Here is a 16,344-nt window from a genome sequence, read left to right as displayed (position 1 = left end):
TCTTGCTCATCCTCTTGAATCTTTGAGGTTGGCTCTTGGCAAAGCTGTAAATGAAAGGAAGTTTGTTTTCTAGGCCTATCTGCATCTCTTACAGATCTTTTTTCCCTGCTAGCAATTTTAGCCCAAGACGTTTCTTGCTATTCTTGATGCCAGTCTGCCCTCTCAGCCTGTGCTCTTTTGAAGGGCTATTAAAAAAATAATAATATAGTTCTCTTTTTTCCTTAAGACAGCAGTGCATGCTAATGTTGTCCAATATGAGAAATACCTAAAAGCAAAGAAAATAAAAATCTGCTATAACTTTGTTATTCCAGATCATATGCCACTGCTCCTTACTGTTCTCAAAAATAATATTGGCGCTTTTGATCTCACTTGTCTGTGCCAGGTCCCCTTCCTCCCAGTTCTTGCTATGCCTTCCAGCTTCACTTCAGAGGCTAACTTGTGTCCATGATACGATGAAAAAAACTAAATGAATAAACCCTAGAAAGTATACTATCCTGAGGCCTTCAGCCCCTATGTATGTAAAAATATTCACAAACAAAAAAATATACACAGAATGTCAAGGGAGCACCTGAAGTTGGCTAGTTTAACCCACAGTAGACCTCATTGGCTCAGAAAACTGGAGTTTATAGAGGTAGGATGAGCTGCAGGGCTGGTGTGATCTAGTGGCTCAAAAATGTCATAAAGGGAATGGTTTCTTTCTAACTTTTCTCTCTGCTTCACTCAGCCTTATTCTCTTCTAAAGTAAGTTCTTGTAGTCTAAAGTGACTGCCTCTTCAGCAACTTCTGAGGCTACTTACTACCTGACTCCCGTGTAGCTGGAGATGAGAGCATCTCTCTCTCACCATTCCATAAATCTGAGATTTCCTCTGACCAGATCAGTCTGGTTCCTACGGCTGCTCATGAATCAATCCTAGTGGCAAGGAAGATGGGATGACTCTGGGTGGCTTAGACCAGCAGGTCTCAAGCTCTGGTCTTAGGGCCCTTTACACTCTTAAAAATTACTGAAGATCCCAAAGTATGTTTTTTTTCCAAAGTATCTTTTTAATGGAGGTTTCATCTATTGCTTTTTGCCAAATTAGAAGTTAAATTTATTAAGATTAATAAAATAATTTATAAAAATAATAAAATTACATGTTATAACAAGTAATTGAAAAATAACTATGTTTTAAAAGGTATTAACACGCCCCCCCCCCCCCAGTATAACTATGTTTTCCAGAACAAAAAGATGGTGAGAAGAATGGCTTTTTTTCCCTTTATTTTTTTAATTTGCAAGTCTCTTTAAATCTGGTTTAATAGAAGACAGCTGGATTTTCATATCTGCTTCTGTATTCAATCTGTTGCAAATCGTTTTGGTTAAAGTACAGGAAAAAATATGCTTTACATCCATATGTAATTGGAAAAGGGAGGAGTAGTGTAACAGCTTTTAAAGATAATTGTGGATATTCTTTTTTGGTACTATACCAAAACTCTACAAGAGGTCATTTCTTAAAGGCTTGTTGCACAGTAGAATCTGAAACCTTATCTATAAATTTTTCATACTGTTAAATTAAAATCCATTGTCTGCCTCACATTTAAAATTCACCTTTAACTCATGTGTGATTTTGTAACATCATGCATTAGCCATCTGGAAAACCTTGATTCATGGAGTAAATGCAGGTCTTCCTGCAGTTGGCATATCATACATGATCCATTATCCCCAAATCATATTTATTAACATCACCGTCAGTCCCATCAGAAAAGTCCTTAAATATTGAGAAGCTGTCTCATTGTGATATAACTCTTCCAAAATTCTAAATTTCTTTTGAAAGCTGGGATTTTTCATCATTGGCAACAAATAGTCCATTGTTTTCCCTGAAGAGACAGGCTCACTTAATTGATTGATTTTGGTAGAAATATCTACCAAATAACCATGATTTGTCAGTTGCTTCCTCAAGCAAAAATGGCGTTTCATGAAAAAAACCTCAAAACAGCTAGTTCAGCTTACGGCTGTGCAAGTGTTTTCCCTCAGACAACCACCATGCTTTAGTTTGTGGCAGAAGGGTTTTATGTGCATTTTCCATTTTGTCATATAAAATATTAAAAAAATTATGTGCTCGACGGTTGAGATTTTAATTTAGTAATATTTATTGCTCCATCAAGAATATTAAGTGAGACTGCATTTTTTTTAATTAAAAAAAAATTTTTAACCATGAGTGTGGTAGTGAAAGATGTTAGTACAGTTCAGTGCCACCACTTTGATTTGTGAAGGCCCCAGTAGTTTTGCACACCTTTACCCTTGCACCGTCAATGAGAAAGATAAATTATGTCTTAGGTAATCATGAATTTTGACTTCAGAGATTCCCTGAAATGTCTTCAGGGACCCCTAGGGGTCCATGGACCATACTTTGAGAACCTCTGACCTAGAACAATCAGAGCTGACTCATAGAGTTAAAAGTGGGGCAAACTTACCTAAACCATATGTTGCCTCACAGTTGGGTGGAGGTTGGGGGCAACCACAATGCCTGTGATCAGAATGACCTAAGTCATGAACATAAGGAACAAAAGAATTACAAAATCATGGTGGCTGTCCCGGATTTACAAATAGTTTAGCCACTTTGCTAACAGTTTCCTTCACCACAGGAAAAGCCATCCTGAGCTTTTCTGAGATTCCAGGTAAAGATTTGAGATCTAGTGGCTAATCCTAATTTATGATTTAAGGATCTCTGTCTCAATTCAGAACAGTGGCTGAGGATGGCTCTGCAGCTAGTAAAAGGGCTGTTTTAAGGTAGGGCTTGTTTTGTTGCACAAGTCAGTTTCTCTTGCCACCAAATGTGAATGAGGTGAATGAGGTAGTAGGGGGTGCAGGGTAAGTGTAACATCTGTCCTGTCAGGCTGGGACAGGAGGCAGTTTCAAGCTCCCTTTTTTTTTTTTCCCTTTCTTTCTCCCTTTCTCCACCTTACACCCACTTTTCCAAGGCACAGTATTCTGATTCTTATATCAGCCATATTGCTTTTGTGGCATTTTACCAACAAGGAGTATCTGGGAGAAAGGGGAAGAGCAGCTGAGGCAAAGAGAGGTAGAGTATCTGATCAAGCAGGCTGGGCTTGGGCTGGTCTCCAAGAGAGAAGTGGTGAGGTGCTCAGCATTCTCCCTGCAGCTGTCACTGACCTCTCGCAGCTGCTCTGCCTGGCCAGCCTTGGCTGATCCACTGGATTTAGATCTCCCAATGATAGCTTTTCCTCCGATATTTTCAAAATGCTCCTGTGTCCTCACCTTAGATTAACCTGGAAACATTTTTATGGCAACATCCCTTTGGAAAGTATGACGGCAGAGTCCTCCCCTCTCCTTCCTTTCCAAGATTTCCCTCCTGATTTTTGTTACCCAGATAGCACATTTTTTCTGCACCCCTGCCCCCACCAGGGAAGAACACAAACATTTCCAAACCCCCTATGGAGCTGTACGAACCCTGAGCAAACTGTTGCAAAAAAGGAACTGGGTGGCTCAGCGGTTGGGTGTCCAGACGCCTTTGGCTCAGGTCCTGATCCTGGGGTGTTGGGATCGAGTCCCGCATTGGGCTCCCGATTGGGAGCCTGCTTCTCCCTCTGCCTGTCTCTGCCATTCTCTCTGTTGTCTCCCGTGAATAAATTTAAAAAAAAATTTTTTTTTAAAGGAGCGACAAAACTCTCAGTTCATGCAAATATATTTGGCTCCGTGTCTAGGATCCTCCTTTTTAAACTGGAATCAGTATCACAGGCACATGACGGCGATGCTCTGTATCCATTAACCTGAAAGGAGATTCTGAAAGCAGACCAATTTCACTGAGTTCACCGAAGAGTCAACAAGTCCTAAGGCACAGAAATGTTGCGGGCGCATTATACACATTCGGCTGCGTTAAAGAAGTAACATATCAATGCTTTAAACTCCTTTTAATTCTTGAATTTGGAGGTTCACTAATACTTGTGCCTAAAAATATATGACATTTCCTTTCCAGAACCAAGGAAGATTCCTGAGGTATGGAAACGGGCACTCTAAGTGCGGGTTCTGATCCTTGGTCTGCCACCAAATGCCCCAGTGACTTCTACTTTCCGGGCCTCAATTACCCATCTATGATACCAAGTGGGTAAGCAGCACTATTTCCCTTTTCTCAGACACGTGGAACGGCGTGAGATGTTCTGCAAGTCCCCAGACACTCGGCCAGGCTGCCCTAGTGCGGTTCTCAAGGGTGTCGGGTCCCTGAACCATGATGGGCCCAGGGGCTTGAGCCGGGAAGTGAAGCACGTGACTAGGTAAAGCCCCTTCGTCCACGCGATCCACATGTAACAATTCTCTGCGCAAAAGCCTATAACCAGCCCAGATGCCCCCTTATTTCCCTCCACCAGCTAACCACACGCAGACTTGGAGAACGCCGAGCGCCCGACGCCCCGGCTTCTCCCAGGCCACCAGCCCAGCCCGCCACGTCCAGCTGGGGGCGCCCCGCTCTCCCTACCGCTCTGGGTGGAGGGGTTGCGCGTCCTGGGGGCGGGGCCTCCGCGGGACGCCCTCGCGAGCTCCGATTGGTCGCTCCTGTCCACGTGACTGCCGTCCCCGCCCCGCGTCCCTCCTCCGCATCCGCGCGGGGGAGCGGACGGTCCGGTGCTGAATGGGCGCGAGCGCGGCGCCGGGGACGGGCGGGGGCGCGGGGCCCGGGGCTGGAGGCCGGCCAGCGCCCCCTCCCTAGCATGCGGACGAAGGCTGCGGGCGGCGCGGAGCGGCGTCCCTTGCAGCTGCGAACCGAGGCGGCGGCGGCGGCGGCGGCACCTGCCGGCCGAGGTAAGTGGCGCGGCCCCTTCTCGGCGTAGCGGGGCCCGCGGGCTGGGGGCGGCGGCAGCGATCAGCCCCTGCCCCTGCCTGGCTGGGCCCCGCGGCTCCACCCGGGCCCCGCGGGGAGCGCCCCGGGCTCGGCGCCCCTAGACGCGCCTCGCGGGGGCGCGGGCTGAGAGTCGTGGCCTCCCGCCGCGTGGACTGACTAGGCGGGGGACGCCGCGCCGCTGTGGACGCGGCGGAGGCGCAGGGGGGGAACTGCCGGGGTGTCGGGTCGAGCCCCAGTCGCCCTTTCTCCCCGGGCTTTCCGCGGCGGCTCGGGGTTTAATTCATTGGTGGAAGCGTCCAGCCATCGGAGCCGAGTTCACTCATTACCCTGGGACGGGATTGGGGAACCCTTTGTAGGGTAACTAGCAGCTTCCCCAGCTGCCCATTGCATCCTTCGGGAAGGCGCGGTATGTGGCGTCTGCAGGTAGAAATTCTCCATAGACCTTCCTTGCCGCCTCTCTGCAGCCAGCCCTACGGAAGAGACACATTCTGGTGACCTTTTGCTTCCCTTTGAATTGTAAGCAGTGCCTTGACGTGGGCATGCATTCGTTATACGCTGGTAGTAAGTAACGCAAGGTTTTCGGAGAGCATCTCTCAGAGGAGCTGGGCTAAGAGGGAGAGGCGGGGTCTTGTCCCCACCCCACACCAGCTGGGTGACCTTGGCTGACACCGGTCCCCCTGTGGGGCTCTCTGTCTCCTCGTCTCTAGTGGGAGGCTTGAGCTGCTGATGGATGTGCTTCCTTCCGGGCCTCCGGTTCAGTGGTTCTGACCGAAGAAGGTGTTTACCAGTGAAGAGGGACCTGCAAATCAATAGATGGCTCGAAAAATGAATTTTACGTCCTCTTGTCTTAATTCGCATATGTGGCCTTTGCTTAATTAGGTATCGTTCTTCTAAAAGAGAAAATAGTTTTATGTGCTGCGTTTCATCTGGCGCCCTTGGCTTGCCTGCTTGTGCCAAGCAGGGAGCTAGGTGCCCTGGTACAAAGATGAAGGAGACTCATCTCCTGCCCTCTGGTGTTTAGCCTCACTCTCCTCTTGGTTTATAACTGCTAATGCTCTTCCATAGTGAGATGCATATCTTGAAACTGGAAGAGGAATCCATGTCTGTTGAGAGAAGGGGCACCAACTCAAAAACATGATGGGTTGTGGTTTCACTTGTGTAATCTGGAAAGCTTGACAGCTTGGAAGAATGTCTTACATTTCTAGTGTTAGAGCCAGGATCACCTAAATTTCTTGGATGGGAGAGACTGCTATGAACTGCCAGGACACTATAACCAGGATGTCCTGAGTCCTTTTTTGTGGCTGTTCATTATGCGAGTGCTGCTGTTTTTGTAAGATGGAATGAACCTTAGTTATGATCAGTAGCCATTTCTTTCTTTAGGCCAGAAAAGAAATGAGTGAGCTGGGAAGGCGTGAGGGGGTTAATGGAAGAGTGAAAGGGCTGACAGGCGTAAATTCTAAAAGCTCATGTTTTTGACTACCTATTTTGAAAATGCTTATGATTTTGGTACAAGCTGCCAAGTTAGCCCCATGCTGTTTGGCAGCAGTGAGGGGAATTTATCCCTTGGGAGGTGAACAGACCATAAAAAGAGGCTCAGAGTTCTCTGTGGGAGTCCATCCAGGTGCTGGGGGGCAGAGGGGTGTGTCTTGGAGCCAGCCATTCCTGGGAGAAGGATCAAGACTCCCCTTCCATACCCTTCTAGCTCCTGAGGAACGATTTAATCTGAATGGCTTGCGGAGGGTTGAGATCATTCCCAGAGGGCGTGCTTCATGTCTTTAGTCTAGCTGAGCAGAAATAAAACAGCTGGGAAGATACATAATGATGGTACAAACTTCCTAACTGCTGAAAAAGGAGAAGCTAGGACTGGATCCCTGTGAATGGTGTAAGTTAGCAAAGGCATCCAAAATGGGGGAGCGGGGTTCAAATCACCAGCCTCGTGTGGGAAGAAGCCATAAATATGGATGGTGACATGCGGGTTCCCCAGGGAGAGAGACCCAAGCTTAAGCACACATGCAGAGGGGGGAGTAAGGAAGTTGTGTAAGGGAATAAGAGACAAATGAGGTTAGAGGGGTACAAGGACACTACCAGGCTTATCTTACCTGGAGAGCTTTTTCTTTTTTTCTTTCTTTTTAATAGAAAAGTAGACATACTATAAGTGTACTGTTCACCAGTTTTCCAAACTGAACACACCCATGCACTCAGATCAAGAAGCAGGAGCTCCTCATGTGCTCCCTTCCAGACCGTACATCCCCGAGGATAACCTACGCCTGACTGTCCACGTTTGTATAAATGTCTGTGATTCTGCCATCTTTCCTTATGAGCTGGGTTTCGGATACTCAGTCATGACACTGCCTCTCATTGTAGTGTGCTCACTCTTGTTGCTGATTTTGGCCATTGGGTGAATAATATATCACATATTTATCTGTGCACTGTTGATGGACATTTGGGCAGTTTCCAGCATTTGGCTATCTCATATAATGCTGTTGTGACTATTCTTGTACCTGTCTTTGGTATACATACATATGCATTTCTGATGGGGGTTATAGTTGGTGTGTGATTGCTCGGTCATGGGTCTGTGTATACTCAGCTTTGGGAGATGCAGGCAAAGCTATTTTATTCCAGTTTTTGAATAATAACCTTGTTATTAGTATAATTATCAATATGGTTATTAAATGGTAATTAGTGGTTAATTTTTATTGGTATAGTGTTAATACATCCTTCTTCTAGCTGATGAATGCACTAAGGTGACAGTCAGGAGTCCTACCGGGAGTTGTGATCAGTTTCTACCTGGCATCGCCCTATGTCCCACATGCTCTTGGCAAGTGGAGTCACCTCCATGACCCAGTCACCCCAGAGTCAGGCAGCAGGACAGGCTGAGCTGTGGGGAACCCAAGAGCAATGTTGTCAGGAAAGAGTTTCTCTGGCCAAACTGCTTTACCTTATCTCAGATCCCAGCCTTCTTGCTGCAGACACTTCTGGGAACCTCTTCTCCCTCTGGTTCCATTAATATTGTACTTTCTATACTTGTTTCTGTTTCTCTGATCTGCCTTCTCTGTATTTCTGGACTTCTGCTAGGAATTCCCCCATGTCCTAGAGGAAAAGCCCATTTCTTGGTCTTTTGAGGCCATATAAGATATTTTTATTCTCTTCTTCCAGCATGGAAAAAATATCCAGGATTAGGTTATCGGGTGGTTCACCAACTCCTATAATGTATAAATTCTTTCCGTTTTCCCTTCAAGTTTTTATTATCTGGAATCATAATAGCTAAGTATCATATGATATGATTAATTCAGAGAGAGAGAAATGATAAAAATAACAAAAAAGGTCTATTTTAATGGATCTATTTTAATGTTCTGCCTTTTGAACAGTTAGGCTGTTTTTAATATTAAGTGTCATTTTCATAATTAAAGGCTTAAACGTATTGAGTTCAGAAGAGAAGTAGTTGTTCTATTATATGTGTAGGGTTCCTTCTTCCCTGACTGTGTTTTCTCAGCTTCTGCTTTTTTCTCTGCTTCTGTCTTGTTCTTCACTTCCTTTCTGCTTTTCAGAAACATCTTGGTCTCATTTCCTATCTACACTCTAGCAGCAAGAGAGGAAGACAGAGTATGGTGCTTTATTTAACAGAGCTGCCAAGACTCTCCCCTCTTTGCTTGTTATTTTTTGCAGTCAAGTCCTTAGTCTTCCAGGGCTTGGTGGTTGGTGCAGACTCTTTGCTTATCCTCTCTCTAGACCAGTGCTGTCCGCGGAAAAATAACCCAAGCCACATATAACTTAAAATTTTCTAGTAGCTACATTTTTTTAATTGGAGTTCAATTTGCCAACATATAGCATAACACCCAGTGCTCATCCCATCAAGTGCTGCCCTCAGTGCCCGTCACCCAGTCACCCCCACCCCCCGCCCACCTCCCTTTCCACCACCCCTTGTTCGTTTCCCAGAGTTAGGAGTCTCTCATGTTCTGTCTCCCTTTCTGATATTTCCCACTCATTTTCTCTCCTTTCCTCTTTATTCCTTTTCACTATTTTTTTATATTCCCCAAATGAATGAGACCATATAACGTTTGTCCTTCTCCGATTGACTTATTTCACTCAGCATAATACCCTCCAGTTCCATCCATGTCAAAGCAAATGATGGGTATTTGTCGTTTCTAATGGCTAATATTCCATTGTATACATATACCACATTTGAAAAATTAAAAGGAAACAGGTGCGAGACTCCTGAGTGGCTCAGAGCATCTGCCTTCGGCTCAGGGCATGATCCTGGGATCCGGGATTGAGTCCCGCATTGGGCTCCTGGCTAGGAGCCTGCTTCTCCCTCTGCCTGTGTCTCTGCCTCTCTCTCTCTCTCTCTCTCTCTCTGTGTCTCTGGTGAATAAATAAATAATAAATCTTAAAAAAAACCAAACAGCTGCATCAAAGTTTCAATTTCTGAGTAATATGAGAACTTCTAAACTCTTATGCACCTAATAACACAGCTTCAACCTATATAAAGTAAAAAGTAACTGAAGGATAAGCAAGTTGACAAATTTGCCATCATAGTGGGAGATTTAACATACATCTTTCAATAACTGATAGGACAAGCTGAGTGAAAATGAATAAGGAATTATTCCAGCAAACAATAAGCTTGATCAAACTGATTATATAGAAAACATGGTCCCAGCAAGTGAAGATTGTACTTCTATAAAAATTGAGTGTATACCTGGTTGTGAAAGAAGTCCTAACATATTTAGAATAATCAGTATCATACAGATTTAAGTTCTCTGAACACAGTGCAACTAAATTATATCCGTATTAAAAGATACTTTGAAAGAATATATTTGAAAATTTGAATTTGAAAATATTTAGATTTGAAAGATAATTGATAATGGTAAACATATATGTCAAAACTTGTAGGATGAGTTGTATACTCAAAAAACTAGTGAGGTGCAACTAACTTGGTATTTAAGGGGGAAATGTACAGTCTTAATTGCTTATTAACGAAAATGGCAATGATTTAATTAGCTAAATTAAGAAGTTGGGAACATAGCAATTAAAACAGAGCCAATGAATTAGAAGAAAGGAAACTTTAAAAAACACAGGGGAAATTAATTTTTAAAAATATTTTATTTATTTATTTATTTATTTATTTATTTATTTATTTATTTATTTATTAGAGAGCAAGAGAGTGAGAAACAGCATGAGCAGTGGGGAGTGGGAGAAGCAGGCTCCCTACTGAGCAGGGAGCCCGATGTGGGGCTTGATCCCAGGACCCTGGGATTATGACTTGAGCCAAAGACAGACACTTAACTAACTGAGCCACCCAGGCAACCCAATTTTTTTTAAAGTAGGCTGCACACTTAGTGTGGAGCCCAGTGCAAGGCTTGAACTCATGACCCTGAGACTAGACCAAAGATCAAGAGTCAGACCCTTAACCAACTGAGCCACCCAGGCACCCTGTGAAGTTAATTTTAACAATATGTTTCAGTTAACCCAATATGTTCAATATTTTACAAAATCAATATAATAATTGTTAAAGAGCTATTTTACATTGATCTGTTCATACTAAGTCTTCAAAGCTTGGTGTATCTCTTACTTACTGTATACAGCACATCTCAATTTGTTTTGGCCATGTTTGACGTACTTAACAGCCACATGTAGCTAGTGGCAACTGTATTGGACAACGCAGTTCTGCATCTTAGCCTGTAAACATTGAGCTGGGGGCAGGGACAGTCAGAGCTAACTCTGGTGGTGGGGTTCAGTTCCTGCCAAGCAAATCTAGGATCATAGGAATCTAGCAGTGTTTTTTGGTTGGTGAAGAGGGAGTGAGCTCTTTGTGAAAAATCTTCTTATTAAATTCACCCCCCTCCCAACAAACCTAAATGCTACAACACAGAGATAGGACAGGAAAAAAGACAAATGCTGTACTGCCTCACCTTATTCTCATCTGTTTATCCTCATGTTTAATATATGTATGTCATGTTTTTTCATATATGTGTCATTTTGTTTATTTATAATGTCAACTCACTTAATTTTCACAAAAGCCATATGAGTTTGGTGTCATTATTATCCTCTTTTTACAAACGAGAATTTTGAGGCTCAGAGAGGCTAACTAAGAACCATAGGGGAGAGAACCCAGGGGAAACATCCAGGGGACATTCTGACTCAGGCAGTCTGACCTGGAGGCAAATACAGCCCTCCCATGCCTCAGAATGGCTCCTGTGGAAATTCTTGAGAAGGTTACCTGAGGTGGCTGAGACAGCTCTGTTCCCTCTCCAGGTTGGTGTGTTCCCTGCCACACCATCACCACTCCTCTGAGTCTCTACAGCAGCTTCCTAACTGGCCTCAGGGTACAAGAGGACTTCCGCATCTCCAGTCTGACCTCAAGAGAGGTCTCCAAAATCCAATTCCAGTTAACTCCCTGTCCCCTATGCTCACCCTTTTTCTTTTACCTCAGGATAAAATTCCAGCCTGCCACGGCATGACCTGCTTCTTTTTCCAGCTTCTCTTGGCACATTATTCCCTTCCAGGCTGGATCTTCAGACACTCCATGTGAAGTTTTTCCCTCTGTGCCTGCTCAGGTGGCACCTGCCTGCCCACATCCACCAATTCCCACTCCTGCCTTCCTGGGAGGACCTTTCCTAACCCCTTCCCAGACACCTACCTTCCCCCACCCCCAAATCGAAAGCATCTTGTAACATACCCCTCATGTCCAACATAGAATAAATTTGAAAGAAATACTATGAATATTATTACACTGGTGGTAGATCTACTTGTTTGACTTTTAAAGTATGGTAATGAGAGCCTCTGGAAGAAGAGCCTGTCCTGAGTTACTAGTGCTGTAGTCCCAGGCCCATACTCCACCTCCATGCTTGATTAAAACTGGTTATGTGAGGGGCACCTGGGTGGCTCAGTGGTTGAGCATCTGCTTGAATTCAGCTCAGGTCTTGATCCCGGCATCCTGGGATCAAATCCTGCATCAGGCTCCCCACAGACAGCCTGCTTCTCCTTCTGCCTATGTCCCTGCCTCTCTCTCTGCGTCTCTCATGAATAAATAAATAAAATTTTAAAAACCCCAAAAAACTGGTTATGTGAGTGGCAGTGTGCCTCTTTAGGGGCTTGCCGAAATATTTGGAGCAAAAGAGTAAAAGGGATGTGTAATTGGGGTGTAAAAGGAAATTCTCTATTTTAGCCCTGTTTCTTGACAGACCTAAATACATATTGTTGGTTTTAAGAGTTCAGGCATATTTAACTTGTCCTGAGCTCGAAATGGCCCAAACAAAACTCGCTTTTTTCTTCTATAGGATCGTTTCCACCCCTTTAGTCTCAAAAACTGCGAGGGCCTGTCGAACTTCTGGTTCCAGTTGTTGTCCCTTCATTTCCTTTCCCAGGGTCATTACTGATTTCTGATTTGAGTTTGACATAACTAGTCTGCTTCTTCTAGGACATCGAGGCTTATTCAATCCTGTTACTACGTAAACCGTAAAGTGCCTAGTGAATCCTTCTCCTTCCCTTCCCTACCCACCTGGATGGTGGCTGTCACAGAGAACCCCCACTGGAGAGCTGTGAGAGCTTGAAGGGACTCAAAGAGGAGGGGCAGTTCTCTGAGCACTTCTCCTCAGTTTACTCCAGGGTCACCTGTCATTCCCTCTGGCCTCCTTCTCTGATGGGTACCACCACCTTCGCCATTACATCATCTCAGAGAACATTGGAATGATGGAGCTGTATAGTGCCCTCTTACATGGACTTTGCTTTTTTTTTTTTCTTCTTTTTTTTCTTCTTCCCATTACTGGCCTGAGTTATGTGGGCCAGATCTCAGCTGGCAGGCCCCTAGAACAGGCACTGCCAGCTCGGTTACCAAGTTCTGTGTGGCATCTACCTCCATGTCCCCTGATCGGCTCCCTAATCACTGCGCCCACTCTGGTTTGGCTCCCCTATCGCCTTCAGCTGTAGCAAACTCCGTGACCTCTCCCTTGATCTCCTCTCCCCTGGCCTTCTTCATTTCAGCCTGAGCTGGCCATCCTCGCTCTGGAACCACTTACAGCCACCTGGTGCATCCTCCTTTGGGGTGCGTTTGGAGGGCCTGGTTCCTGCTCAGCCACATCTTCTGCCACTTTCACCAGGTACTCTGATCAGGCCTGAGCCTGTCTCTCTGGGCATTTTGGCATGGCCTTCCTTCCATCTGGAATGCCTGTTCTCTCTTCTGTCTTTCTCTGAAGTCTTGCCCATCCTTTAGGGACTCATTTCTGCATCATCTTCTCAGGGAAGCCTCCCTGCTATCCTGTGATGGAGGTGATGGTTCCTGGCTGCTCCAGGTGTACTTCTGTCCCTCTGTCAGGGCATTATTTGGTGTTTGGGGTTTTAAGATATTTTCACCTTTACTGGCTGGATTATTCATTTAAAGAAGAAAGGGGCTGTGTCTTATTTATCTTTATATTCCCAGTGCCTGGTGTATGGAAGGTGCTTATTAAATGGATTATTAGGGAAATGAAGCAAATTATCCAACAATATGGGCCAGACCTCTGCAGTGGGGGCCTGCGGGAGAATTAAGCCCTACTACTCTAAGGCAACCATGGTATGTAACGAATTAACTTCTCTTCTGTGCTTCAGGAATGATTCTAGTTATAGACCATCGTTGGGAGAATTGAGAAAAATAGGTATTCAGATCCTTTTCTGTTGGGCCTAATTCTCCAGTAGAACCCAGCTTGGAGAAGGCCGGTATAGACACTTTGATTCCAATCCTGATAAAATATATGTATGCAAGGACTGAAGACAGACCAGAATGTTAACAGTGGATATCAGTAGGTTGTAGTATGACAACCAGTATGTGATTTCAGAATGTTCTTTCCGCTGTTAAATAATTTCTGAAGTTTCTAACTTTGTGATAATAGAGCTTTAAAAAAATACTTCTCAAATGAGCCAAGTCAAGAGTTCCTAAACCTGACTGTGGCTCATCTAAGGCAGTAGATAGTTGGGGGTTTTGTTTTCAAATATACCTCCCTGTGCCACTCCACAGCACACCAGGAATCACCAAGCTGAGTGCCTCAACGTTGGCCGCTGGAGAATCGAGCCTCTGGGCGAGGATGACTCTAGCTGTCAGCTCTCTGGACGTGGGTGTCTCTCTTTGCTGCCACCGGACACCTTGCAAATTGCAGGGCTGAGTTTCCAGCAAGCATGGCTTGCCATGAGAGAAATTAGCATGCTAAGGAAACTAATGCATATTCTCAGAAGTAAATCTAGAGGTGTTCTTTTTTTTCTTCTCCTTAATTACTCAGAGTGAACATAACCCAGGGTTATTTGAATTAAGTCTCACATGCTAATTCTTGTTCATGAAATACTGTTTCAACAAGCCCACATTTTTTTTCCTTGAAGTTTGACCTTGTGTGTCCTCACACTGGATTTTACCCTTATTCCAGCAAGAATCCACCAATGGGTGCCGAAATAAGTATTTGATAAGGAAGAGGATATTTGCTTAGTCTCTAAGTATTGACCATCAAGTTACTTATTAATTACGAAGGAAATTACGAAGTTACTTATTAATTATGAAGGAAAAATAGTAATTTGACAGTGGAGAAACCTGCCTTCCACCACTTTAACCAGTTGATCAAATTTAATATCACCAGCAGTGGGACAAATCCAACATCAGGTACCTCCTAAGAAAATGCATTGAGAAGAGCCCAGCATTAGTCTGTGATATTTCTGCAAAAATGTATAACTTAAATCCAATCATGAAGAAGTAGACAAATCTCAATTGAGGGACATCCTACAAAATAACTGGCCTGTACTTTTCAAAAACGCAAAGATCATGAAAGATAAAGCAACTGTTTCAGGTTAAAGGAGGTTCAAAATATGTGGTAACTGAACACCACGTGTGATCCTTTTTGCTCTAGGGCTATTATTGGAACTAATAAAGAACTTTTTGTCTGGTCTTTAGATTAGATGGTATTGAAGCAACGATAGTTTCCTGATTTTTATCATTATATTGTGGTTGTGTAAGGGAATATCCTTATATTCAGGAAATACTGAAATATTTTCCCAGGGTAGGTGGGAATGTCATATTTTCAACTACTTTCAAATGGTCAAAAAGGTAAATGCTGGGATGCCTGGGTGGCTCAGTGGTTGAGCATCTGCCTTTGGCTCAGTTCGTGATCCCGGGCTCCTGGGATCGAGTCCCGCATCAGGCTCCCCATAGGAAGCCTGCCTCTCCCTCTGCCTATGTCTCTGTCTCTCTCTCTGTATCTCTCATGAATAAATAAATAAAATCTTTTTTTAAAAAAGTAATATGCACGGTATATTGTGTTATATAGAATGACAGAGAGCAAATATGGTATATTGTTAACAGTTGAGGAGTCCAGGTGAAAGATATATGGGAATTTTTTTGTACTATTCTTGTAATCCTTCCATAAGTTTGAGATTATGTCAGAAAATCAAGTTTGAAAATCAGAAGCCTGCAGGTCGTGGTGCTGTGGACAGTCTAGCATCAGAAGGCACATAGGGCTTTTCAGGGTCTCCCCTTTCTGTGGTCACTAATGAAGTCATTTCCCACAACATTGAGCTCTCTTCATCATTGGCTTGGCTCCCCCTGGCATTGGCAAAAGACAGTGGAAGAGCATTAATAGTGCAGCTTCACCTAACAGGAAGGTTTCTTTCTAATGCTGCTGTTCCTCAGACTTCCCTCCTGCTGGCTGTCCTCAGGCAGCTGAACCACCAGCTCTGACTCACATGTTTACTTGGTGTAGTAGACTTGGTTTAGACTTCACTCCTGCTCCCACCCCCAATTGTCCTGTACAAGAGGCTTCCCCGGCAGAATGTAACTTCAAAAATATATTTAAACACAGTGGAGAGTGTTGATGCGTGAGATCAGTGCACTTCACTAAGACACTTTGGTCAAGCGCTTGCCAGCAAATAAGACACAGAGCTCTTGGAGAGTGCACTTTGCCCAGAGCCTGGGCATGAGCCCATTAAAGATAGTCCTCTCTCCTGCCTTGACAGACTGTCAGGTTGTATGTTTTGGTAGAAATCCTGCATTTACTATGTTCTGTGTGAGGAGGGGGTCCTTTACCAGCCACCACTGCATTTTATGTCATCTAGGGGAGTCTCTAGAGGGGCGGGCGTGGCAGGGGCAGTTCTTGGATTCAGAAGGGGAGCTCTGAGTTAGGGCCTGAGGTGGGTGTGTGGTTGGGGCTGCATATTAGAATTTGCAGAGAGGGGTTCCTGGGAGACTGTCCAGCTCCAGGGAACAGAATATGAGAACACTGAAGCTTCTCTTCCTCCTTCCTATCTGTTTCTCCCTTCCAGCTCTTCTCTCCCATAATTTCCTGTCCCCTAGCCCCCCCCCACTCCATTTCCTCCACTCTGTCTTCTCCATCCTACTCTCTCTTTCCCCTTTTATTATTATTTTTAAGTCCATTTCCCTCCACTTATTCCAGCTTCCTATTTCTCTCTCCTAAATAGCTGTAATGTATGAGCATCCATTGAATCAGCTAAGTTTTATGTTTCCTGTTCTTACTTTGAAAAGCAGGTGAGACTCATAAATTTTAGT

At 44.4% G+C, this 16,344-nt stretch overlaps 1 protein-coding gene across 3 annotated transcripts in view; it reads left to right on the top strand.

Moving 5' to 3' along the window:
* Nucleotides 1-4,624: 4,624 nt before the first annotated feature.
* The window catches only part of ST3GAL5 (ST3 beta-galactoside alpha-2,3-sialyltransferase 5), a 51,292-nt gene continuing 39,572 nt past the window's right edge, over nt 4,625-16,344 (top strand). Inside the window, exons 1-2 of one of the 3 annotated variants that reach the window (XM_072770075.1) lie at nt 4,747-4,789; nt 12,810-12,925. Coding sequence is in view for 1 of the 3 variants with exons in the window: in XM_072770074.1 (XP_072626175.1) it covers nt 4,699-4,789 (91 nt within the window). In the remaining 2 variants the exon portion in view is untranslated. Of the gene's footprint in view, nt 4,790-12,809; nt 12,926-16,344 lie in introns of all 3 variants that reach the window. The other 2 variants (XM_072770074.1, XM_072770077.1) reach the window with 2 other exon arrangements.

This window comes from Canis lupus, chromosome 12 (genome assembly GCF_048164855.1).
Source record: "Canis lupus baileyi chromosome 12, mCanLup2.hap1, whole genome shotgun sequence".
Taxonomy (NCBI): Eukaryota; Metazoa; Chordata; class Mammalia; order Carnivora; family Canidae; genus Canis; species Canis lupus.
This window is presented reverse-complemented; position numbering and strand designations above follow the sequence as displayed.